Source organism: Marmota flaviventris, chromosome 4, assembly GCF_047511675.1.
Source record: "Marmota flaviventris isolate mMarFla1 chromosome 4, mMarFla1.hap1, whole genome shotgun sequence".
Classification (NCBI taxonomy): domain Eukaryota; kingdom Metazoa; phylum Chordata; class Mammalia; order Rodentia; family Sciuridae; genus Marmota; species Marmota flaviventris.
Window position 1 is genome coordinate 29,813,319 of NC_092501.1, and position 26,886 is coordinate 29,840,204.

Here is a 26,886-nt window from a genome sequence, read left to right on the forward strand (position 1 = left end):
ACAATCCTGTAAACCTCTCTGTGGCTTTGTTCTCCTGCAAGAGAACACCCCTGGCCTGCTGTGGCACGCACCTCGAGGAGCTCAGGAGGTGGCCCCGGCTTTCCCTTTCCCACCTCTGGAACCCACGCCTGGGAGCACAACCTCCGAGTTCCTCCTGCAGCAGGCAGCATGCCACCAACAGCAGGTTCTGTTTTCATTTTCCAAAAATAAAATGATATTGACACTACTTTTTCAAACTACACTCATATTCTCCCTGATATTTTCTCTGAAAAATAATCTAAAAATTATTCTCTGGCTTGAAACTTAAAATCGCTATTGCAGAGCATGCGGACAGTGCTCACTCTCTCCCCAGAGGTTGTCGATGGCAACGCCAAGTGAGCACCTATGCAGTGGTTACTGGATGTCAGGGGCAGGGCTCCTCGCCTCCTATGGACTCTCATTTAACCCACACAGCAGTCCAACAAGGTCGCTGTCACCATGGTGACCATGTTACAGTTGAGGAAAGCAACACAGACTGGGGGCAACTCATTCTCACACTGCTCCAGTCCATGGTAAAGGACATGGTTAAGAGGGCCAAGTGTGGAGCAGGCCATGGTAGGTACCCACCTGCTGCTGCTGAACTCTGCTCCTGCTCTGGGAGAACAGTGCCTTTGTCGAAGGCTTGTAATGAGCACCAAGTAAGACAATGTTTGTGAAGCGCTTGCCCAGGGCCTAGCACCTAGTGAGTACCCAGCCCGCCCCAGCTCTCGAGCTGGCCTGCAGTCCCACCTGACACGAATCCTCTTTCCTGCTACTCCCAGCCTCCCAGCCTGCTGACCCTTTTTGGCTTTCTCAGAGGGATTAGCTAAAATCTTTCCATTCTAAAGCATCATTGTTTAACACTCACCAAGTTCTGGTCCCAAGCCTAACCCTGGGCCTGCGCCCTCGGTCTAGTCACAAGATGGAGCCCAAGTCAATCCCACTGACACGTGCTGAGCCCTCCCCATTTGAGCACAGCTTTCCTCCTCTCAGCCTCAGCTCACACTCAGACCAGGCAACGAGGGTGCAGCTCCCACATCTCTGTCACCGCAAAGCTGGTCCACAGGGCAGGTTTGCAAATTCAGGTAGTGCAGGGAGATCAGGTCCTCCAGCCCCAGGGAGAGCACCAACACAAGGACAGGCTGAAGACACAAGAAGCTTGAGGCCTTTTATTGGTGATTCTCCACACACACACAGAGATCCTTTCCACTCTTTTCCAGTGTAAATAAGCACAGAGAACATAACCCTCATCTCCTAACGGGACAGAGGGGACACCAAGGCCTGCCTGGTCCCCAAGAACCTGGTGCCTCCTGGCTGCCAGTGCTTGGCACTGGAGAGGGTACTGGCCTAGGACAGGTTGCCTGTCCCCTCACTTGCTTAAAAAACAGAAGCATCTCCACCTCTGGGGTTCTGGGTCCCAGGCAGCCCATGACCCCAGGAAAGAAGACAAGGCAGGAGAAGCCCCTCATGCTCTTCATCTCATTCCTTATACTGAATGTTTCCAGGAACCATGAAATAAATAAATAAATACTTCAAAAAGGAGGGCAGCTCTAGGGCAAAGGGAGAGGGCCTGAGCCAGCTCACAGGTAAGGGAGAGACAAAGGTGCCCGAGTCCAGGAGGGAACGTGAAATTGTTGGAAAGAGGATGAGGACCCCAGTGGTCTTATGCCATAACTGAAGGAAACAGCCTTGGAATCTAGGATCCAGCCTGGCAAGATCCTACACTTCCTAGGACCCCAAAGGTCAAGGGTTTCAGGACCTCTGCCCCACTCCTCTGGCCTCACATTCCATGGAACAAGGGGCAGAGGAAGGAAGGAAGGTTGGAGGAGGGTTACCCTAGACTCAGGGCAGGAGGAGCAAGGGTGGTTGTGAGTGTCCTGTAACTGCCCAGCGGAGCAGAAGGCACCAGAGCTTGTGGACTGAGATTTCACAAGTCAAGGTCCCTACAAGGTGGGTTTCCCAGGCTGTGTTCCACTTGATGCTGAAAGACTCAGTCAGCAGTAACACCCATACACATTCCCTTGGGGGGAACCTAGGAACTTTAACTCTTTCTAGAATCTTCCTGGTCTCATTAGCCCTGGCTGCCTTCTGGTGGGGAAATGATCAGATCCTAATAACTGAAAGAGGGACATTCAAACAGTAGAGCTGGGGTGTGGCACTTCCATGCTCTTCTACAGGCTGAGGCTAGGAACTGGCCCAATGCCCCATAAGGAAAGCCTCTTTTCCCCACCTCAGGTCTCCTTGAATCCCCAGGCCTGACCAGACTGGCCCTGACCACCAGAGCCCAGTTGACACCAAGCCTAGCTCACTGCTACCCTCTGGTGGACACTGCCTAGTCCTGAATCCACTCAGTCCAGGGCAGAGCAGAGCAAACAGCCAGGCCCCAGGGGCTCCTCTCCCCTTGGGGTTTTAGTGCAGCATCACCAGCCCCAACTGGAGACAGCGGGGAAGGAAGGGGAAGCCTACTTAGCATTCAGGCCACATTTGCCTGGCACACACCACAGGGGGCCAGGGGTGGGGAGAGTAGGGGTCTACTGCTGGCCCAGGACTACTGCCAGTCGGGTCAGAGCCTGGCTTCTTCTCACTTGCTCAATGTCTGGTTACACGAGGCACACACAAACACAGTCTCTCTCTGGGCTTCAGGAGCTAAAAAGAAAGAAGAACTTGGTGAGACACTCCTTTGAGCCCTTTGGCTCATGGCCCCAGGTACTAGGACCAAACCTCCCCAAACCCTCACAGACCACCCACCGCCCAGCACCTGCCCTTCCTCACCCAGCTCACTAGAATGCCCTCTGATATGCCTCATTCCAGGAGAACAGGGACCCTGGGTGACAATGCCAAAAGTACGCCTCTTTCAGGTGTCCTACCCATTAGCAATTCTTTTGGCAACAGAACACCTTTTAAAATGTTTTTAAAATAAAATACCAGAGAACTTCCCAAAATATTTTAATAGCAGTTATCTCTGGGTGGTAAGATTACAGGATTATTTTTCTTTTCCTTCTTCTGGATAGTAATTTCCAAATTTTCTAGTTAATAAGCATGTGTTACTTACGAGATCACAGATCAAAAAAAAAAAAAAAAAACTTGGTTTGACACTGTAACACCTCACAAAGGTGGGAAGGAAGACATGACCACATTCTTAAGAACACACGCACACACTCATCCTACACCCATGCTGGTGACAGGCATCTGTATATTTGTTTTATTTAAAAGCATGTATAGCTTTTATAAAAGAAAAAACTAATTTTTAAAAGTTCTGTTAAAAACATTATTGAGGTAATAAGAATAAAGTCCAGCATGGGCTTCCTCTGGGAAGGCAGTGGGGAGCCTGGGGATGTGGCAAACACTCTGCCTGCTCACCCCAGGCAGCAGTCACAGGTGCTCATTCTGTTAGAGCTTCAAAATCTCCAGGTCTGTTTTACCTATTCTTTGCATGTAACAAATGGTTTCCAATTTTTGTTCGTTAAGCAGGATGGAGGAGATAAGACTACAGACCTTGGACTAGGATCCCTCACTCCTTTCCCACAATTCAACCTCCCCCTGAGGGGCAGGAAGCAGCCTACCCCCAACCACTACCCTAACCCATAGCCTGTTCTGCTCACCTGTGGCCCCCATGAAGGACTTGGGTACCTTGAAGGAGCAGCACCGAGAGCAGAAGCTATTCCCACAGTTACTGCAGCTCCGCTGCAGACAAAAAACAAAGTCAATGTCATATGGAGCTCCAGCCCCAGTACCTGGAGCCCCCAACAACTCCCTCCTTTCCACTGGACAATCCCACCCAAAGAACTGGGACTGAGGGGCTGGGGTTGTGGCTCAGCTGTGGAGTGCCCACCTAGCACATGCGAGGCCCTGGGTTTGAGCCTCAGCAACACAGAAAAGTAAAATAAAGGTATTGTGTTCAACTACAACTAAAAAAATAAAAATATTAAAAAAAAAAAGAACTGGGACCGAGAAGGTGCCCAGACGGAACAACAAGTGACAGTATATAAACACCTCATAGTCAGGGTAGTGAAGGCCTGGGCAGAGGGGTAGGCCAGACATGCACGCTTTAGCAAACAATGGGCACCAGGACCCACAAGACTTGCAGTCAGACTTCTTCAATGACTTCCCTCAACTCCCCTACAACCCACAGTCACAAGTATACTGCCCCAGGCAAACACACCCACAAACAGACTTACCCTCTTCTTCAGCACTGAGAAGGTGGCAGAGCAGCCTGTACAGTTCCCTGAGAAACAGAGGCAGCAATTCAGCCTTGACCCAGCCCAGACCTCTCAACTCACCTGCTCCTGGCTCTTCTAAATGGGACGCTGAGAACAAAGGCCCAGCCCAGCTCCTTGACTGGGCACAGTGAGCAAGGCCTCGAAGCCGAGATTCAGAGCCAGAAGGAAAGACCTGACAGTCCCTGTCTTCATCTCCAGGCTTAACATGGCTCTAGTCCCTGGAGTGCTGTGGGGCCACTTGCAGGGTCAGCAGAAATCAAGCATACCAAAAGAATCTATGCCCTGAATCTAGCTAAGCCGGCAGGGCCCTGACCACAGGCATCCTCAAATGAAACTGCCTGACTAGACCCTTCTGAGCGTCTCCTTATCAATACTCTGCCCATGGGGTAGAGGCAGAAATGCCTCCCAAAATACAGATCCCTACTTTCTGTCACCAGAAGATTCTAAGAGAACAGCTTGGAACCAGGCACCTTCCAAGAAAACATGAAGGTCAGAATGCTCCCACATTGTGAGCTGCATGCTAGTTAGGAGAAGACAAAGCCCAGAGGCGATCCTGCCTAACGCGGAGAGGTAAGAAGACAAAGCTTCCAACTAGCCAAGGAGGCAAAGGCAGCTTAGAAAATGGCTGGAAGGTGGTGGTGTAAGGAGAGATGAAGGATGGAGGGGGGGTGTTCCTGGCCAGAGCTGCTATCAGCTTCAGGGAGCACCTGTGCCTCCCAGGACACATGGCTGGCTGGCCAGGTACAAGGCCAGCCCTCACCTCCACAACGGCCCCAAAGTTGTACTGACAGCTCCATGTGGTTCCTTACTCTGCCCAGACAGGATCACCTACAGCTCTTATTAAAGGAGATTTCCCAGAATCAAGGAACAGAGGACTAGCTAGAGCCAGGAAGGACTAAGGCCCAGGTGCTTGAAGTAAATGCCCCCTGGGTTCAAGGAAAGGAAGACTAAGTAGAGCCAGGAAGACTGAGGCCAAGGTGCTTGAGGCTCACACACCTGCTCTTGGTTTGCTCCCAGCCCTAGGCAGGGAAAGGAGAGAAAAGAGCAGAGCCATGCCTGCTGGTGGTGTAGGAAACCGACTTCTCCAAGACTCTGGCTCCTATGCTAAGAATCAGAGGAAGAGAGCCAGTCTGCCTCTGCTCCCCTTGGCAAGGGCAAGACCTTTGGAAGGGGAAAAGGAGAGCCTCAAAGACTGACACTGTGGCCCATGTCCAAGAATTCCTCTGAACTGGATGGAGAGTCAGGGCCAGTAGCAGCCATAGAGTCCAGGGAAACAGCCCTCTAATAACATACAGGCCTAGGGCCAGGGAGGGATCTGGAAACTGACAACAGCTCAGCCAGGCAACAGGAGGCAGGCAACCTTGTTCCTCCCAATGCCTGCCCACTCTTTCTGCCCCTGTTCTCAGCAAAGGCCTGGACTCACCCACACTGACTCACCAGGTGACGATGGCATAGAGACAGTGAGAGCAGGTGAGCCTAAGGCTACACACCCTGACAGGGCAACGGTCATTCAGCTTCCAGGACAGAGGGACCTCCCCACAAGCACCCTCCCACTTGGAGGCCACAGCAGACATTCCTAGGCAACTGGTCCTCATTCCTCCCATGCACTGGCCTCATGTACCAACAGCCAGATGAAATAGCACCTGCCATGGTCCCCACAAAGTCCACGTATTGAATCCTAATCCCCAAACGATAGTATTACAAAGTAAGGCCTTTCACAGAGGCCCCAGGGAACTGCCTTGTCCATCCTATCATGGGAGACAACAGCAAGCAGGTGCCTTTTCTAAACCAGGAAACAGGCCATCACTAGAACCTGATCGTGCTGGTACCTTGATCTGACCGCAGCCTTCAGAATAGTGGGAAATCCACTTCTTTTGTTTATAAACCACCCAGTGTAGTGCACTGTGTTACAGCAGCCCAGACAAACAAAGACAGTCCCAGAGCAGCTCACCTCACCTGGACCAAGGGACCCAGACCCAGGAGCAGACATCTCAGAAAGCAGAGCTGCTACACCTGTCCTCACAGCAAAGAGATCAAGGACATTTCAGGGGAGGGAAATGTCTCAAAGGAAGAGGAGCAAGGAGGGGCCTGGGAAAAGTATGTCTGCTTGTGCCATCCTTGAGGGAACCTAAAAAAAAGCCTTTGCCCATCCTGGAGGGAATATTCAAACCAAAAACAGGACATACAACAAGAGACTTCAGATACCAAGACATAGAAAAATCATAGAGGAAGGATGATAAGAAAAACTGCAGGAGCAGAATGATTTGACCTGGACTAGGGATCCAGCTCTACCATTTATTAACTAAAGTCTTTGGAAAATCATTTTTTTTTTAAATATTTATTCTGAAGTTTTAGGTGGACACAATATCTTTATTTTGCATTTATGTGGTGCTGAGGATCGAACCCAGTGTCTCGTGCATGCCAGGCGAGAGCTCTACCACCGAGCCACAACCCTAGCCCCTGGAAAAATCACTCTTTTTATCTCAGGTTATTCATCCGCAAAATGGGAACATCTAAGTGCTTTACTTGAAACGCACAGATATAAAAAGATTATTTACTGGACCAGGAGTAATAACCCTTAAGTAGTATTACTTATGACCTCTGGAATCTGGCTGCTTCTGGGTCCATAAGAAGTGCCTGCCCATCACATCTTCCATGAGCACAGGGATCACATATGTACAAGTGCACCAAGCTCACAGAGTGCTCTACAGAAGTCTCAGCACAAGTAAAAGAAGGGATCTTGAATGCCGGGAGACATTCACACAGCAGAAGGATAAAGCAGGTCCAGAACCTCTGATCCTGAGAGAACAACAGCTATGCTTGGCTGTAGAGGCAGAAGGCAGGTCCCTGGAGGCCCTGAGTCAAATTTCTCAAGAAAACCCCAGGGACTTTTCCTAGGGCACAGAACTAGAACTCACTGAACACCAGAACAGTACAGGCACAATGACAGCTCTCAGGTCACTAGCTACTCCAGACTTCCACCACTCTGTCTGGCTCTGCTCCCAGAGTTCTAAACCCAAATCAGGCTTCCAACTTGTACTAACAGTCCAGTCCACCCCTCTCCAAGCTGCCTTCCCTGACCCACCCAGTAAAATAAAGGCTGGCCAAACTACAAATTTGACCTTATCGGACCAAGACAGACTCCCAGGAACCTACAGAACAGGTCAGGGCCTCCCATATTAATGGTACCCACTTACTAAGCACTTCCCATGAACCAGCCAGAGACTGTGCAAGCCCTTATACGTACTCTCACATGTAAGAACCAGAACAACCCTACCAGGTGAGAACTCTTATCCCCTATCATAGAAGGGAAAACTGAGACCCAGGATAGGAAATAATTTGCTAAAGAACACTCAGCTGAACTATGATTTGTAGCAGGCATTCAGGCTCCATTCTGTGCTTGGCCAGAATGCTGGACTGCATCCTGAGGATCTGCTGCCTCAGGATTACAGCTCTCTGCAGACTAGCAAGGCAGTTCCCAAACTGAGATCTCTTCCAGCAAGCTAATGTTCAATAAGGAGGGAAGGACAAGAAGAAACTCACTATCACTCTTTCGATAGCCCCAATGGACATCTGCTAATATTTTTTAAATTTTTTAATTGATTTTTTTTTAAATAAATGACAGTGGAATGCATTACAATTCTTATTACACATATAGAGCACAATTTTTCATATCTCTGGACATCTGCTAATTTCCTAGGGTTCCAGAGACACACCTTTACTCCTTGCTCTTTTCACAAATCAGAACCCACAAAATTTCAAGATTCTGTCTCTGGGGCCAAGGTATGCACCCCCCCCCCCCCCCGCCACCCAACACACACACAGTCCCACAAGTTCCTCCAGCCTCCCCACTCCCATTCCCATTCTCTTCCTACACCATACCAAAGTTGTTGGTGGGGTAGCGCTTGCGGAGCCGCTCCGTGAGCCGTGACACCTTGCTGCGCAGCACCTCATTCTTACTCAGGAACCCGTTGTCCTGTAAGACCAGCTCATCCTCTGCAGGGCATGGGGTGCCCTCATCATCCTCCTGTGGGAACAGCTTGTTTCAGTCCTGTTCACCTCTTGTCAAGGAACGAAGACCGGCATGCAGAGGCAACCAGGCACAGCAGACCCCACGAAGTGTGGCAGAGCTGGCTCAGTCATCCTCCCCCACCCAGCCCCTGCCCACACCACCAACACTCCTACTTACCAGCACCACCAAGTGGGTCTCCTGCCTCCCAAGATGCAGGGGAGAAGGAGAGAAAACAGAAAGACAGAGAGAGAGTAGTAGAAAGAAAGTGCTGGGAAGGGGTCCTCCAGAAAAAAGGAAACTCAAATTCTGAGCACCACCCACTGCATGAGATTAATGGATGCCCAACCCTGAAAGAAGCCCAGCACAGAAGAAGCTTGGAGAAAGCCAGGTTGGTCATTATTGGAATAGAACAGAACAGAGTAGGAAGGAAAATATCCCTTAAGATGTCTTCAGGAAACTCTGGCTTCACTCAAGTTTTACATATCTTATAGATAATAAACTTGAACTGCATCAAGATGCAAAATGTGTTTCTTACTGTGGGTCAATTAACAAAAATGCTTTCAAGTCCCCACTATAATATCTCCATCCTCCCCAGAGTCATGGCCTACAGTCGTATATCAAGACTTAGAGAAATTCTGTAGCATCAAAAATGCAAATGCCCACAGGGACTGGGCTAATGTAACAGTGAATCGAGTCAGGTGTGAGTCACAGACCAGGTGAAAATTCACAGGACGCCCATTGCTTCCATCTCAATTTCTCACTTTACAAAGAAATATGAAAAGAAAGATTTTCTACTCTAAGAAAAACAATAGTGAAAATGTGACAATGATTAGTAACCACTACTAGGCTTCAGTGACCGGAGACAACAGGAAATGTTGGGGACTATGTGTAAATGCAGCATGTGACTTCTCCAAAGGAGACAGTGGTACCTTAGCTGTGCTGACTGCTGCAGTGGCAGAGCACATGCTAGCAATGTGCAGGGCCTGGGTTCAATCCCCAATACTATGGGAAAAAAACAATCCCCATTTTTAAACATGGCTCAAGAAACTACTTTAAAGTTTGCAAGCCAAATAAAACACTTCTTGAAACTACCACTTTAAAGCACTATTCTAAGATCAAGACTGCTGAACTTCCCCTAACCTAGCACTTGGCCATGCAAACACTTTTCCCAACTTCCCAAAAGGATATCTTATGAAACTTTCTCTGCAAAAGAGCAAAGACTCAGGGCACTGGCCTCCTCCAAATCTGCCTTCCCTACATCAGGGGCACCAAGTTCATAGTGTTCAATAATGGTAAGAAGTTATCGACTCCCCAGCAGGGTGTATCCTACAGACTTTCAGAACCATTTCTGCCCTGAGCACCCAGAACAGATGACAGGACAGACAACAGGGGTTGCTGGCACCTTTCAACTGAACAGTTCCATCTAGCTCTGAACAAATTTTGGCTTCTCATTTGGATGTAAGAGAATTTTTTAAATCCCACAGCACGAGGGCCATCCAAATTTGGCCTGGTCAGCAGAGGGTGCTGGGAAAGGGCACTCACCTCAATGGCATCTTTGAACTCCTCATCTGGCTCAGCCTCCTCAGCTTCCTCCACACTGCCAGGAGTGAGATCCTAGGAAAAGAAACTCCGTGACAGAGGAGAAGGATGACAGCCCTGTTCTCCAAAGAAGACAGCCCCTCCCTAGCCAGCAACCAGGTTCTCAAAACACTTGTCTCTGTGCCAGAGGAAATGACACAACTCCAAGAAAGAAAGAAGTTGCAGAAAAGACAGGAACTTCCAACCCCACGGGGCCAGGGCAAAGGGAATAAGACCAGGGCTGGCCCCACAGTGGCTGACAGCAGGACTCTAAAACCAGAGCTTAATCAGATTTGGTGCACCCCTTACTAGCCCCAGGGCCTTGGGAGCCATTCTGTGCCTCAGTCTTCTCTTGTGCCACTGAGAATAATCTCGTTCTCAGACAGAACCTAAACTCAATGGGATCAACATCTATGAGGCCCTGAGAACAGTATCTGACAGAGTCAGTACTCAGTAAAGCACAGGGCAGCTATTTCTTCTTCTTCTTCTTCTTCTTTTTTAATTTCAAGGTTTATTTATTTTATTTTTTAATTTTTTAATTGATTTTTTAAAAATAAGTGACAGCAGAATGCATTACAATTCTTATTACACATATAAAGCACAATATTTCATATCTCTGGTTGTATATAAAGTAAGTTCACACCAATTCGTGTCTTCATACATGTACTTTGGATAATGATGTCCATCACATTCCAACATCCTTGCTAATCCCCTGCCCCCTCCCTTCCCCTTCACCCCTCTGCCCTATCTAGAGTTCGTCTATTCCTCCCATGCTACCCACCCCATCCCAATATGAGTCAGCCTCCTCATATCAGAGAAAACTTTCGGCATTTGTGTTTTTAGGATTGGCTAACTTCACTTAGCATTATCCTCGCCAATGCCATCCATTTACCTGCAAATGCCATGATTTTACTCTCTTTTATTGCTGGGAAATCTTCCATTGTGTATATATGCCATATTTTTTAATCTATTCATCTACTGAAGGGCATCTAGGTTGGCTCCACAGTTTAGCTATTGTGAATTGTGCTGCTATAAACATTGATGTGGCTGTGTCACAGGGCAGCTATTTCTATTACACTTATTAACTTATTAAGCACTTTGGAGATCAGGCCTGGGAAGAAGCAGGAATTACAAGAGAGGCCAGTCCAAGAGCTGTGCAACATGAACAAGCTGGTAGGAAGAAGACCCATCACCCACACACAGCAGGATTTTGCTGATGGTTGGGGACACTCACCTCTGTGGGTGTGGGGGCAGGTGTGCTGTCTAGCACAGCAGGCTTCCCGCCAGCATCTGGTGGTGGCAGGTTCTCAAAGGCATGTTCTTCCTGCTTCGGGTTCATTCGCCTCTGCAGAAGTGTCCTGTACTCAGATACCACTACCCAAGGCAAGGTGAAGAGGGTGAGAAGCAGACATAAGACAGAATGAGTGGCACTCCGGGGGTCCCACTTCTGCAACCGGCTGGCCTCTTTCTCCAGCACCCCACCCTTGCTACAGGAAAGAGTCACCTGAGCCAAGTTACCTAACCTAAGCCTCATGAACAAAACAGATACCATCACCTACCCAAGACTGCTAGAGATTCAATGCAGTAAGTGCTCCATAAATTATGACTTCTGTAATTAATCACCTGATGACAGGGAGGAAAACAAATATGGCAAATGCCCAAGCACTGGGCCCCTTCGGACTGCTTCCGCACTTCAAACGCCAGACAACAAACTCTAGGATCACCCAAGAGATGTGGTGGCAACTCTACGTGACTGCAGCCCGGGAGACAGGTGGCATCTTTAGAAATATATCCCTCCCTTATCTCCCAGAAGCCACTATATCAGTAAGCAGTGATTCAATGTGCCTGGGGAAAGGAGAGGGGACCTTCTGGTGGTAGTGTCTCCTGGAGAGACATCAGCCTCACTAATACCTAAGATTCAGGAAATGGCCCTCCAAGAGAGAACCCTAGTGTGATGCTGCTCCCTTGTGGAAGGCAGAGCAAACACAAGATTAGCTATAAACACAAATGAGCCAGGAAGCCCACCTAACCTGGCCTTCAGACCTGGCCTGGGCCTCAGTTATCAGGCTCCTTAAGACTTACCTCGGAAGAATTCCACATTTCCCAGAAACAGTGTGCTGTTTAAAAGGGTGAGAACCCAGCAGAGTGGCAGCAGATACAGCATGCAAACTGTGCCTAGAAGAGCCCCGTAGAACCTGGATGACAGACAGGAACCATAAGATCAAAATTCACAAGATCAGAAGAAAACAGGTTTGGAGCACAATCATATATAGGTTCAAGTGAGAAATAACTCTGGGCATGGTTAATAAAGTGGCAAGATCTGCTAATCAAACAAGTGGAGATGGCCCAGCAGCACACACTTGTAATCCCAGCAACTCATGAGTCTGAGGCAGGAAAATCACAAGGTTGATACCAATCTCAGCAACTTAGCAAGATCCTGTCTCAAAAAATAAAAAGGGCTGGGAATGGAGCTCAGTGGTAAAGCACCCTGGGCTTAATACCTAGTACTGCCCCCCGCCCCAAAAAAGGGAAAAGATGGAAAATAATGAGGAGGAAAAACAGAAAGAAGTACCAACAAATAGGCTGGGATTGTGGCTCAGTGGTAGAGCGCTTGCCTAGCACATGTGAGGACTGGGTTCAATCCTCAGCACCACATAAAAATAAATAAAATAAAGGTATTGGGTCCAATACAAATAAAAATATATATTTTTTAAAAAAGTACCAACAAGTCACTGGTTGCTAATGACTGACATTGGTAAGGCTGTGGCAGCATCAGAGGCTGGCAGCACATGAACTGGTTCAACTGTTATCACTCTCAGGGTCTCAACTCTGAAGTCTAGAGACCAACTGGCAACTGAATCTAGTTCTGCTCCTTCTTATTGTGACAAATTCCTTGGTTCTCTGAGCATTACTTCCTTCATGTATAAAAGGGGGATCAAAACAGTACCTCTGGGGCTGAGGATATAGCTCAGTTGGTAGCGTGCTTGCCTCACATGCACAGGCCCTGGGTTCAATCCCAAGCACCACAAAAAAAAAAACTACCTCATAGGGTTACCAGAGAATGAGATAATACAGAGAAACTACTGAGCACAGTGCCTGGCACAAGGTGAAGACTAGATAAATATTAGTTAGAATATTATTCATATTCATATATAAACAGCCTCAAAAATATCTAGTCAAGTAGTAGTTTCATCCTTAAATTTATTCTAAGAAAAAAATTTCAAAAGATTAAAGCTAAATCCACAAAAACACTCATGTTAAGAGTTAGTAATGAAAAGCAAAAGCTGATGAAACATAATAGTATTGTCTGGCAGATTATAACAGGTTCATAATCTATATTAATCTGGGATTACAAATAATCCCAAAGGCTTTGCAGCAACAAAGAAAACCACTTATGATGTCATTAGTTTTAAAAAAAAAAAAAAAAAAAAGAGTGAGAAAGAAACCTCATAGGGGCTGGGGTTGTGGCTCAGCAGTAGAGCACTCGCCTAGCATGTGCGAGGCGCTGGGTTTGATCCTCAGCACCACATAAAAAAAATAAATTAAATAAAGGTATTAAAAAAAAAGAAACCTCATATACTATGAAGCTCTACATCTATAATGTATATGGCACATGACCAACTCTAAAAGATAAGCCAAACACAATATCAACTGCAATTTCAGGATGGTAGATTAAATGGTGACTTATTTGTCTATTATTCATCTACTTGTTTATCTATTAAAATATTTTTATCACACATTTAAAAAGAAAAAAAAGCATCTAAATAAAAAACAGATGGACACACACTAGGGAGTTCTTCCCTGACACAGGAGCGACACTCAAGGCAACTGGCTCTGCTTAAGGAAATTGGACACAGCTGCAAATCCATGCCAAGTAGTGAAGGTGGAAAGGAGGGCCACTCACTGTGAGGACACCACAGGGTTCTCCCAGTGCAGTACACGGTAGGCAGCTTCACAGGTACAGCACAGGCGGGTCAGGAAGGCCTCCAGCTGGATCAAGCTGCAGACACAGGGACTTCTGTGAGTGAGCAAGCCCTGCCCTATCCAGCCACCAGGCAGGAGAGAAGTCCTGGGGAGCTAGCCAGAGGTGGCCAAGATGGGTTCTAAAAGCATGGAGAAAATGGTCTGGCAAGACACTCAAAATGTTTCGTCTCCTTTCCGGAGCTCCCTGCCAAGGTAGAAAGTTGAAGGTTCCTGCTCTTGTTAGCTGCAGATATCAGGGAAGCCACATAACTTTTCCAGGCTGCAGTTCCCTCATCTAAAAAATGCTGCTCTGCAACCGTGAGGATAAATGGCAGGACGAAGATCCATGCCTCTTCACCTGGAACATTAACTCACTTAGGGAGTTTTGTTTTAAACATGGATACATCCCAGAGTCGGGCATCCCAGTGAATTGGGAGGCTGGGATAGGAGGATTGAAAGTTCAAGGTCAGTCTCAGCAACTTAGCGAGACTCTGCCTCAAAATTTAAAAGACATAGATATACCTCAGAACCCATAAGCACATCCTGTATTCAGATCTGGATTTCTGAAGGGCCCCTTGTAGAAACAGCTGCTTCTAGGACTTGGGCATGGAAAGATATAAGATAAATTTGAAAATTCTATTGTACCATAAAATAAGGAAGTGTTAGAGAATGATGGGAATAGGGCTAGGGTTATAGCTCGGCTGGTAGAGTGCTTGCCTTGTATGCACAAGGCCCTGGGTTCAATCCCCAGCACCACAAAAAAAAAAAAAAAAAAAAAGGAAAGAAAATGATGGGACAAATGCCAGCTCAAAAATGACCTACTTGGGGCTGGGGATGTGGCTCAAGCAGTATCGCGCTTGCCTGGCACGCGCGGGGTGCTGGGTTCGATCCTCAGCACCACATAAAATAAAATAAAGATGTTGTGTCTGCCGAAAACTGAAAAATAAATATTAAAAAATTCTCTCTCTCTTCTCTTTCTCTCTTAAAAAAAAAAAATGACCTAAATTGCCAAATTTAGGACAATTTGATCAAAGTAAATAATAACAGCAAAAGATTAAAACCCACAGAATAAAATGAAAATCTGTGAATTCATACTAATAAGAAAGAAGAGCACTTTCTCAGAGGAGAATATCCACTAATAAATGTAGATATAAAGTAATTAGAAAACTACCTGTGACCATCACAGTAATAAAATGATTGAGGAAAGACCTATTGTGCATTTCAAAGCAATGCATGACTGTTTGATAAGGAACAAGATATTTGTAGTCTCAAAGTATCTCCCCACAAAGTACAAACAATGGAAGGTAAAATGATAATTTATAGTGGCAAAACCGTAAGCAAGTGAGCAAAGTTAGTATTTCCTGACATTATGGGCCCTTATATGGAAGCAGTGACAATGAACTCAACATCACTTCTGACAACATCATCTGTCTTAGTCCCATCAAAAATGCATAACCTGAGTCTAATCATGAGGAACCAAACAACGAAAACTGAGGGAGCCTCCACCAAATAATAAGCTTACACTATTCAAATATGTCAAATATAACTAAAAACACATAAAAATTAAAGGTATGGGCTGGGGATGCAGCTCAGCAGTAGGGTGCTTGCCTGGCTTGCAATTCCCAGACCCACCCCACACACAAAAAAATTAATGTATTATATGATCTATATATAATGGCTCCTGGATCAGGGAAAATTGATATAAAGACCTTTATTAATAGAACTGGCAAAATATGATTATGATATATTATACAGTAGATAATAGTACTAATGTTAATATTATCAACTAAATTTCCTGGCCCATCCCTCTAATCCTGGCAACTCATGAGGCTGAGGCAGAAGGATCACAAGTTCAAGGCCAGCAACTTAGTGAGCCCTGTCTCAAACTCAAAAAATAAGAGCTGGGATGTAGCTCAGTGGTACAGCACCCTATATACATATACACATATACATACACACGTGTGTATATGTATGTGTGTACTCATAATTTCTTCATTCTAATTACAAGTATTAAATATATAAGAGAATGTTCTTGTTCTTAGGAAATACTTGCTGAAGTTGGGGTAAACAAATATGATGTTTGCAATTTACTTTCAAGTAGTTCAGGAAAAAAATAGAGATAGTTGAAACCAAAATGTCAAAATGTTAATAACTCTTCTATCTGGGTAAAGAGTGTACCGGAGCTATCTGTATTATTCCTATACTTCTTTTGTTAATTAAAATTACTTCAAATTTAAAAAAAAAAAAAAAAAAAAAGCTTTTTAAAGGAAAAAAAAAAATAGATTCCTGGGCCCCACTCCAGATAACTCAATATTGCTGGGCAGGGCCCAGGGATCCATTTGTATATAACTTTTTCACTCCTACTGTATATAAGAACCTGCAAAACCCAGCTCAGGAAAGGACTCAGTAAAGGTCAGCTGCAACCAAAGTTGGCACAAGTAATATTTCAACAGTATTAAGATGCTTCCTCAAAGTACCAGTTCTGTCATGTTTAGGAAATTTCTACACAGTGCAGTGATGCTAACTGAAGATTTACTGAACAGTTCCTGGGACCCCCCACTAGAGAAATTTTCACAACCACCCTAGGAGTAAGCCCTATCAACCCTGGAAATCAGTGGGATGTCAGATGTTGCACCCAGATTGCCCTCATCCCATTTAACAAATGAGGAGCTTGAGGTGCTGGGAAGCTAAGTGACTTGTCTGAAGTTACACAGTAAGTGGAAGAGCCAGGATTTGAACCCAAGCAGCAGCTCCTGCTGGCACACGCACAGTCGAGGCCTTAGACCATATCTCTAGAGGAAAGTGCACAGCTGTGAAGTTAGCTGGATCTGGAGTCTTGTCCTACCTCAGACACTTCATAGCTACCTAAGTCTTTTTCTGCATCCACAAATGGAGGCTAACAATAAGAGCCACAGTCCTGAACTGCTAGAAAAATTAAATGAAGTAACACCTGTGGTTTGTCCAATACGACATCTGTCAACAGCAAGCATCAGCAAGCACCTTTAGGTGGCTACTGTTATTCTTGTAATGTGCTCGTTCCCCCACCTCCCTGGCCTGTCTTCCATACTCACAAGCTCTTGACCTCAGCCACAGCTTCAGGGCGAGAAAGACGAACTCTCTGCAGGTCTTCCTGCCTTATGCTATGATACTTCCTCCGCATCAGCTCGGACTCTGGAAGCCGTGCCCGGCAAACCTCCTGAAGGTAGCCCAGCAGGGCAGGTACTGAAATCATCAGGGCACCCACCGAGTACCATGCACCTAAGGAATCAAAAACACTGCAGGTAATGCAGGTAAGCAAGGCCCAGGAGGCTGCCCACCCAGCGCCCACGGACTCGATCCCTCACCTCCCCTGGGGCCAGAGGGGCCTTCCTTGAGCACCCTATAGGATACCTTATCTCACCCACACCCTCCAGCTCCCTTTACCCAGCTTTGCTTTTCCGTGTGGATCCTATTACCACACAAGAGGCTACAAAAGTACATTCACTGTCTCCTCCACTAACATAAACTCTAGAAGGAATGCTGTCCATCTGCCCATTAATGTAGCATCAGCCTCATTTTTAATACATTAAAAAATGCTACTGGGTTATGGGCATAGCTCAGTGGTACAGCATTTGCCTAGTAAGCCTGAGTTCAGTTTCCAGCACCACAAAACAAAAAGTGCTTCTAGCATACAATAGACATCTCATGCCTGCAGTCTGGCTGCTAGGAGCTCCGGATGACCAACATTCAGACTTTGGGCCACTAGTGCAGATTGGAAGCATTACTTTTGGCTTTTAGGATACTATAGATCACTATAGATTGTGAACTGAGAAATAAGGAGGCTGAAATAAAATTCAAAGAAGAAATTTCTTTTATGTTGACAGAACATCCCAATAACAAGCTAAGACAGCCAACAGACCCATAGTAAATACTTGTTAAGCCAGATGTGGTAGCACATGTCTGTAATCCCAGCTACTTGGGAGGCGGAGGTAGGAGGACAGAGAGTTGGAAACTAGCCTAAGCAATACAGCAAGATCCCATTTCAAAAAAAAAAGTTTAAATTTTAATAAACAAATACTTGTTAAACATGTCATAGAAGCTGATTCACTTTGGAAATATACTCAGAAAAATCGAACATCCTGGGAACTTTTGATCCAAGAAGAGTTCCACTAAGAAACAGGAGATCTTGTATGAACTAGGTTTATTTTCAACCCATCGAATTCATACATCCATAGGAAACAAAAGAGGCACTTGAGAAACATCAGTTCAATATAAGAAAGAGTACACAAATAAAGGGCCAGCTCCTCAGAACATTCTGTCCCAGACCCTTCACTCATTTTCCTGAAGGGGCTGACTTTAAACTGCAACCACCTGCCAAAACCAACCAGGGAAAGGGCTGGGTCACAGCAAACATCATAACAAAAGATCTGCAGGAAACATCACCACCCAAGACCCCTGCATTTACCCACTTGTCCACACATCTCTTAAAGGCTCCAACCACTCCTCACCACCACTGACTGCCCAGCAGGCATCCCCCCCGCAAACCAGCTCACTTGCTGAACTAGATAAAAATAACAGATATGGGGAAAAAAATCCCTTCATCTGTATAGTAAAGTTCATCTTTATAGTACCCTGACCCCATGCCACACCCCCAATGGCCTCTGAAATCATCTAGGAAAGCAAAATTTGAAAAAGGTCAATGCATCAGCAGTCAAGAAACAAACAATAACCTTAATGACAACAGCAATCATGTACTGGCTACAGATTCCATTTCAGGCACTGATTTAATAAGTATCACACAAAGACTATCTCATTCCTCACAAATATTGTATAAGGAAAACATTACTATATCTTCCCTTTGGAGGTAAGAAAAATTAGGCCTCAATAGTCAGATTAAGTAATTTTGCCCAAGGTCACTCCAATGGCTTAGCCTGCATTGTCCCTCTGAAGCCTCTGTTCTGACACCAAGCAGACACAAGGGAAAGCAAACCTGGGGCAAGAAGAGGGACTCCCTCACATCACATATAGCTCCAACTTGGTATTCTCCCCCCACATTTATTCATAAAAACCACTGGTCCCTGGAAGCAGTTCTTACCCTCATTCAAAGTGAGGAACAAGATGTTGAGGCCCAGGCAGGTCAGCAAGGAACACAAAGGCATCTGCCACCTACAACACAGAGAGTCCTTATCACCAGACAGCCGCTCTTCCAGCCAGAAGAAAAACCTGGGCAGCACAGATAGGACATCCAAACCAGAAGAGGTGGCAGCGTGGGGCACAGAAGACCAAGGAGAAATGGAAAGTGGGCCTGTCTCTCCAACAGGTGGCTAGGAGAAGAGTTAAGAGGTCATATAGCTCTGGGGTGAGAAAACTAGAATATCTGTAGAACTTTCTCCCAGAAGAAAGAATGTATAAAATATCTGTTAAGAAATCCAGTTAGGACTGGGGCTGTAGCTCAGTGGTAGAGCACTTGCCTAGCATGTGTGAGGCACTGGGTTTGATCCTTAGGATCACATAAAAATAAACAAATAAAATAAAGGCATTCTGTCCATCTACAATTACAAATAATAACAGAAATACTGGACATGATGGTATATCCCTGTAATTCCAATGACTCAGGAGACTAAGGGAGAAGATAGCAAGTTGGCAGCTAGCCTCAGCAGTTTAGTAAGATCCTCAACAACTTAGCAAGACCCTGTCTCAAACTAAAATAAAAAGGGGTGGGGCTGGGCACAGTGGCACATGACTATAATCCCAAAGGCCCGGGAGGCTGAGAAAGGAGGATCACAAATTCAAAGCCGGCCTCCGCAATGGCAAGGCACTAAGCAACTCAATTAGACCCTGTCTCTAAATAAAATACAAAATGGGGCTGAGGATGTGGCTCAGTGGTCAAGTGCCCCTGAGTTCAATCCCCAATACCAAAATTAAAAAGGAAACCCAGTTAAGCTAGGCATAGTGGCACATGCCTATAATCCCAGCAACTCAGTAGGCTGAGGCAGGAGGATTGCCAAGTTTGAGGTTGGTCTTAGCAATGTGGCAAGACCCTGCTAAGTCTCAATTTTTTTTTTTTTTTAAAAGAAGGAATGGGGGGGCTGGGGTTGTGGCTCAGTGGTAGAGCGCTTGCCTAGCATGCATGAGGCACTGGGTTCAATTCTCAGCACCGCATATAAATAAATGAAATAAAATAAAGGTTCATCAACATCTAAAAAAATATACTAAAAAAAAAAAAAAAGAAGGGATGGCTGAGGATGTAGTTCAGTGGTAGAGCACTTGTATAGCATGTGCAAGTCCCTAGAAATGCCAAAAAAAAAAAGAGTGAGGGGAGCGTTGGAAGGATGTAGCTTAGTGGTAGAGGGCCCCCGGATAAAATCCCCAGTACTAAGAGAAAGAAAAGAAACCTAGTTAATACCATTCCACCTGTGTTTTGTTAGGGTATATTCTCCTGTGAATAAAGCTGATAAACATTCTTCTTTAATACTTTCCTTTATTCACTTTTTTTACATTTTCATAAGAACATACAACCATGGTATAGGAATTCACCCTAGAGCCAATCACAGTAGTGCACATCTGTAATCCCAGCAGCTTGAGGGGCTGAGGCAAGAGGATCACAAGTTCAAAACCAGCCTCAGCAAAACAAGGCACTAAGCAACTCAGTGAGACCCTGTTTCTAAATAAATACAAAATAAGGCTGAGGTTGTAGCTCAGTGGTCAAGTGCCCCTGAGTTCAATCCCTAAAACCCAGAAAAAAGAAAAAAAAAAAAAAAAAAGAATTCACCTAATACAGAAATCAAGAAAGAACAAATCCTGGAATTCTTTCACTCCATTTGTGACTTTCCTCTGCTATATTCATAAGTTTCAGAGTGAGAGTTTATCTTGAACATATATTAATTCAAAGGGAAAAAAAAACAATATAGACTTTATTTTAATATATTAAAAACTAGGATGCAGAATTCACCCCACAAACACACACTGTGTGAACTGGAACAGATGCAGCAGCAGTCACTGTCACCACCACCACCACCACCACCACCACCACCACCACGTGGCAACACAGAAGTCGCCAAAGAGGGTAGAAAGATTAGGGATATAGAACACAGCAGACAAGCTATCGCTGCACCTTAGTCTCTAATAATAAAGCCACTGACACCCAAATTCTAAAATCAGTGTCAGTCTCTCCAAGGTCAGCTGATAGAGTAGAGACAAATAGAAAAATAAAAAGGTAAGCTGCCATGCCTGGGGTTGTGGCTCAGATGCAGATCGCTCGCATACCATGTATGAGGCACCGGGTTCAATCCCCAGTACCACATAAAAAATAAAATAAAGACATTGTATCCACCTATAATTAAATATTGAAAACAAAAGGTAAGCTGCCAATAAGAAGTGCATTCAGAATCTAAACGTATTTTCTTGTACTCTAATTGGAAAATTTCTGTTATTAAATGATGTTAATGAGGGTGGGGTTGTGGCTCAGCAGTAGAGCACTTGCCTAGCATGTTTGAGGCCCTGCGTTCAATCCTCAGCACCACATAAAAATAAATAAATGAAATAAAGGTATTGTGTCCATCTACAACTTAAAAAATTATTTTAAAAAATGATGTTAATGAGTTTATACAGGGGGTTTGCATTTTAATAAAAATTATGAGTAAGGTAATGAAATGAAGGCTCTTTGCCTTTCTTCTGAAATTCAACACAGTCCACCTGTACCACCCTAATCAGGCCTCAGAACCTCCGGTGGTCACCAAAGGTAAAAACAAAATAAGGAGCCAGGCATAGTGGCAAACACCTGTAATCCTAGCAACTCAGGAAGCTAAAGCAGGAGGATCACAAGTTTGAAGTTAGCCTTAGCAATTTAGCAAGGCCTTAGGCAACTTAGTGAAGCCCTGCCTCAAAATAAAAAATTAAAGAGAGCTAGGTATATAGCTTAGTAGTAGAGTGCCCCTGGTTTCAATCCCTAGTATCACAAAACAAATAAACAAAAGCTAAGTCTAAAGTCAATCCTATTTCAGGTATAAAAAGTCAATTTCATTTCAAAGCTTCTCCCCTTCCACCTAATGTCTTTACCAATATTTGGGTCCTGGGAGACCAACCCAGTAAAGTTGTTGATCCCAAAAGAGTTTTTAAAAAATTGACTGCAGCTCCAGGCTTCAGACCTAACAGCCAAAGCCCAAGACTAGATCCCTTTTCAAAATTAAATCCTCTTAAGAAAAGAACAATCAAAACACAAACTAATCTGATAGTCTCTTTCACAGACCGGTACTCCTTCTGCCAGGGTCAAGAAGACTACAATGTGGGGAGCAGGGGTGGGGGGGAGGTCACAGAAGGGGATTAGGTCTGATGCTCCTCCTCCATCCAGATCTAACCAATCCCATTACTTCCTTAGATTTCTAATTCCATGAAATGGAAAAACACTCACAGGTTAGTGTGCCAAGAAGCCTACAGACCACCAGAGGAAAAGACAGAAGAGCAGGATATATATCTTAACATTTCTGCTTTGCCTCAAAAGGGAAAAACATACACACATACACCCACATAAATAATGCAGAAAGCACAGCCCTACTCTCTGAAGGCTTCACCTCCTCCACTGAGGAAGCCCAAAGTTCATTTCAACTAGTTGGTGGTGCCAGGACCATATAAAATCCCCCCTCCCAGCAACCTCTTACACCAAGAACACAATAACCTTATAGTATAGAACATGGCTCTGGAACACTGACTAGCTCATTTCTAGAGATACTGCCATAATTAAAGGGGTGAATAAGAAAAATTTAGGGTCTTGGTCAGAGAGTTAATAGTAAATGCACCAGGAGGATCGCTGGGACCCAGTTCAAAGTCAGACTGGGCAACTGAACAAGATCCTGTCTCCAATAAATAAATAAATGATAATAAATGGCCCACAACTTCCAGCCTGAGGCAAAGATGAAGGCTTAACAGCATGCTTAGAGGCAGCCTAACTCCACTCACCCTGCCTCCTTCCAGTCTTTAGAGGGTTGAAGGTCTTTATGAGAATCTGGCCAAAACAATTCTTCATGACATTCTAGGGAAACCTGAATATAAACTGAGTACAAGAAGAAATCAAGGAATTATTTGTTGTTGTGTTAGGTACAATTTATTTTGATACTGAAAGAATATGTCCTTTATTATTTAGATATACAAACTAAAGTAAGTAAGAAGTGGAATGTCATATACCTGTAACTTAAAACACTTTCACATGCTGGGTGCAGTGGTGCATGCCTGTAATCCCAGTGAACTGGAAGGCTGAAGCAAGAGGATGGAAAGATCAATGGCAGCCTCAGCAATTTACTGAGACCCTATCTCAAAAACAAAAAAGGGCCGAGGATATAACTCAGTGGTAGAGGATCCCTATGTTAAATCCCCAATGCCACACACACACACACACACACACACAAAAGGAACTTTCACTTAAGTAAAGTAAGCTGAAGGATGGAAAAAAGAAAATTATACAGGATGAAAACCAAAACAGAATAGGAAAAAAATTGAGACCCATAATCTCAAACAACTACCAAAAATGGTACCCGCTTATTCATAAGTATCTGTAATTAAGTTCTGCTCAAAATTATATACTAGTTAATTATGCAAATATTGGAAGAGAAGGAGAAAAAAAATTAAGCCTGTTCTAAGCTATAGAAGGCCAATATTCAAGGTTGTCTTAACAATCCTGAGACAGGAGCTTACCCAGTACCAAAGAATCCTGATAAAAAGCTAGATGGTTCCCAGTGCCTACCTCCTAGGCTAAGGCCTACCACAAGGTAGGCCTGGATAGATCTCAAGACCAAATGGTCCACTCAGAACCAGTCGTCACCAGGGCAGAAAAGAGAGCCCAACCACTGCCTAAATAGCCACAGTCCTCCTACAGAGCAAGGAGGCAGAAGGCTAAGCAGATCAGAGGAACTCCATATATGAAGTCTGTACCTGAGCAAGTATCGAACACCATCACCTGCATCCTTCAGGGGTTCCAGGTAGATCTCCAGCCTCTTGTAGGACAGAACCAAGTTGAAAAGATCAAACGTTGGGGACTTGGTAGGGGCAGGTGGAACGTCTGGGAGGGCCTCGGGCATCATGCTGGGGCTCACCTCTGGCCCACTCCCCTCTGATGTCTGCATCCTGTAACCATAATAATTATTCCCAACTTTTGTAATGCACTCCCAGTTCCCAACACACTTCTTGCATTATTTCATGAGACACCGATAATAAAAGTGGGCAAGTTAATTGGGCTACAGGTGAAATACCCATTTCACAGAGAAGAAAACTGAAGTTTATCAAGGTGAAGTGAATTACTCAGATATAAAATCCTCTTCTTCAAAATCCCATTCAATGCTCTTCTCCACAGACTCATCAATATAAGCCACGCCGGGCACAGTGGCAGCGCATGCCTCTAATCTCAGTGACTCAGGAGGCTGAAGCAGGAGACTGCAAGTTTAAGGCCTGCCTAGGCAACTTAGCTAAACCCTCAGCAACTTAGTGAAACCGTGTCTCAAAATAAAAATTCAAAAGAATAGGAATGTAGTCAATGGTATAGCACCCCTGGGTTCAATACTCAGAATAAATAATCCCCATAATGATCATGCACACATGATTTCTGGGGAAAGGCAGTCTGTGCTTTCAGGAGAAGTGTCGTGGAATATTTTTCGCCCACTCTTTACCTGGTCAATTCCTACTCTGCTTCAGGGGGAAGCTTAAACAGCCACTCCTTTGCTCCAGGACGTTTTTGCAGACAGCCCCAGCCAGGTCTGAGGCAATAAATAGGGTCATAACTAACAAAACACTTAACTTCAAAGTAAAACTCCCTACTTTCCTGCCAGTCTCCCCTCTTAACTTTGGCTGTCCTACACTCATCAGTGTTTCTGTATTCAAGCCTAATAACTGCTTGCGAACGAGTAAATGAACTACCTTCCTCCAGCGCGACTGTGTTCTCTCCTGCCCGCACCCATCCTCTAACCATTCATTCCTCTCTCTCTACCCATCAACCTCGTGGACCATCCCTAGGGGCAGTGGTCACCTTCAAGGCCCCATTCCCAGATCCCCTTTCTGAAAGAGTCACAAAGAACCTTCATGTTCTTTCCTAATTTTAAAGTCTTATGCAGAGCACTAAACAGCAAATGGGGAACAATCTCCAATCCGGCAGCGACATAAACCAGTCCCAAGCAACGCGCTGCGACCTAAGGAGAGGAGGTGACAAAGGGGCCACCAAGAGCCTGAAATCCCAGTGGGCCGAGTCATAAGATAGGAGCCTAGGAAGGCTGAGGCAGGTCAGCGCGGGCAGAGGCCTAGACTGCCACTCTCCAGTGCCAGAGGCCTGATGGGGGCTCCTTAGGCCTAGCAGAAGAGGCCATGTCCAAGGTCGCTGGGCCAGCAGGTGGCAGACCCCGGGGGTCTAGGCGTCCGCAATCGGCGGACGCACCGAGGCTGGGCGTGAGGGCACCTCACCTACCCGGACGCTGGCGTAGTAAGGGAAGGGGCAGAACCAGGCAGGCAGCACCGGGAAGGCCGCTGGGCCCCGGAGCGTTTCCTCAGGCCCGCCCCGTCCCGACGTCGCGCCTCCTCCTAGGGCCGTTCTGAAGCCGCGGGTGCAAAAACCTCCGCCGCCGCCGCCGCCGCTGCCGCCGCTGCTTCCGGGACGCGAGGCGATCTGAGGCGGCGTGCTCGTGACGTCAGCACGCCCGCCCCACCCCGCGCTCCGGTTTAGCTCCACCCACTTGAGCACAGGTGAGCGCCCCAGTTAGTGGTGCACCTACGCGCCTTTCCCGGCCCTACGGGGATTCACAAAATCTTGTGGAACCCTGGAAGCCCACCCTGCACCCTGCTGCCCCGCCTCGCTCTGAAGTACTACAGCAAGAACAGTTGGGAGAAGCTCAGCTGAAGAATCTATGCCTTCATCCATTTTCCTCCCAACTTTGGCACTTACCTGACTAGTCACCTAGGCACTGTGAAACCAGGAAAGGCAGAATATTTCTCTTGTATGCCTGATGACTAGCAGAGAAGGCGGTTCGATGTTTCCTGAGTTACTACTGTGTTCTTTCCCAGCTCAGTCCCCTCGCACCATGTGGCCCAGTTAATCTCTGATGGTTTTTCATTAATGACAGCACTCATTTATGGGGGCTCATTAGCCACCTCTCACTGGACTAAGCTCTGGGGAGGAGTTATCTAGTCCTCTCCTAACCCTCTTAGAGTTACCGTCATTTTACAGAGGTGGAATCTGAGACATGTCAAGGAACTTCTTCAACACAATGGCAAATAAGTAAATGGGAACTGGGATTTGAACCTCATGCATCATCTGAAACCAGCACTCCTAACTATACCACCACTTACTTTGATCTGCATTTACTGATCTCATCTGCTGCTCGACCTCAGTCAACCGAACGCCTCTAATGTTACCTTCAAATTCCCCTTGAACTCCTGTCTCTTTGCATTGCTTGGACTACCCTTCCCCACCCTTGCTTCTTTCCAGATCCAACCACCATCTTATCACAAGAGGAGGTGTAAAGAATTCTTGGTGAACATCACAGAAATTAATTTAAGGACACTTCAGTTAGACACAGATTTATCAAGGGAGAATGCAGGCCACCTCGAGAAAGATGCTTTTGAGTTTCTCAAGCTTTTATTTTAAAGGAAACTTGGTGAGTGGTGAGCATAGGAAAATGTGTGAAGATCATCAATCAGGTGATATTTCTGGTGGTTTGTCAATTCTCAGGATCCTTAGGTTGATGTCTTCTCCATTATCTGATTAATAGATAATGTTGGAATAGATTATAAGTTTCTTATAACATCATGTCTTTGTTTCATCTATTTATTTATTTGTTTTCATTTATTTATATTTTTGGTACCGGGGATGAACTCAGGGGCACTAGACCACTGAATCACATCCCCAGCTCTATTTTGTATTTTATTTAGAGACAGGGTCTCACTGAGTTGCTTAGTGCCTCACTTTTGCTGAGGCTGGCTTGAACTCAAGGTCCTCCTGCCTCAGCCTCCTGAGCCACTGGGATTACAGGCAGGCGCCATTGTGCCTGGCTGCTTCATCTATTTATTATGTGGTCTAATTAATAGTGCACAAGGTAATTTTCATAAGTGTGTGAATTTATGGTTACTCTAAGATTTACAGAT

General features: G+C 45.6%; 1 protein-coding gene across 3 annotated transcripts; it reads right to left on the reverse strand.

Annotated features, from left to right (window-relative positions):
- Positions 1-1,172: 1,172 nt before the first annotated feature.
- Zfyve27 (zinc finger FYVE-type containing 27) lies at positions 1,173-25,393 on the reverse strand. 3 transcript variants are annotated; one of them, XM_027929949.2, is made up of 12 exons: positions 25,214-25,393; positions 23,695-23,886; positions 18,866-18,936; positions 16,863-17,049; positions 13,733-13,828; positions 11,911-12,023; positions 11,063-11,202; positions 9,793-9,864; positions 8,121-8,265; positions 4,197-4,243; positions 3,621-3,702; positions 1,173-2,664 (listed from the first exon to the last, which is right to left on the reverse strand). In XM_027929949.2, the coding sequence occupies exons 2-12, from the start codon at positions 23,883-23,885 to the stop codon at positions 2,600-2,602; spliced, it is 1,209 nt and encodes a 402-aa protein (XP_027785750.1). In that variant the 5' UTR covers position 23,886; positions 25,214-25,393; the 3' UTR covers positions 1,173-2,599. The 3 variants fall into 3 exon arrangements, with proteins under 3 accessions (XP_027785750.1, XP_027785751.1, XP_027785752.1); XM_027929950.2 differs by lacking the exon at positions 18,866-18,936 and having other exon boundaries at positions 23,720-23,886; positions 25,214-25,392; XM_027929951.3 differs by lacking the exons at positions 18,866-18,936; positions 25,214-25,393 and having other exon boundaries at positions 23,695-23,813.
- Positions 25,394-26,886: the final 1,493 nt, after the last annotated feature.

Excerpts from the sequence above, each read along its gene's own strand:
- Zfyve27 (XM_027929949.2), bottom strand. The coding sequence starts at position 23,885 with ATGCAGACATCAGAGGGGAGTGGGCCAGAGGTGAGCCCCAGCATGATG. Across the intron at positions 18,937-23,694 it reads GGTGTTCGATACTTGCTCAG|GTGGCAGATGCCTTTGTGTT; the intron begins GTACAGACTTCA and ends TCTGTGTTGTAG. Across the intron at positions 17,050-18,865 it reads GTTCCTCACTTTGAATGAGG|GTGCATGGTACTCGGTGGGT; the intron begins GTAAGAACTGCT and ends TTGATTCCTTAG.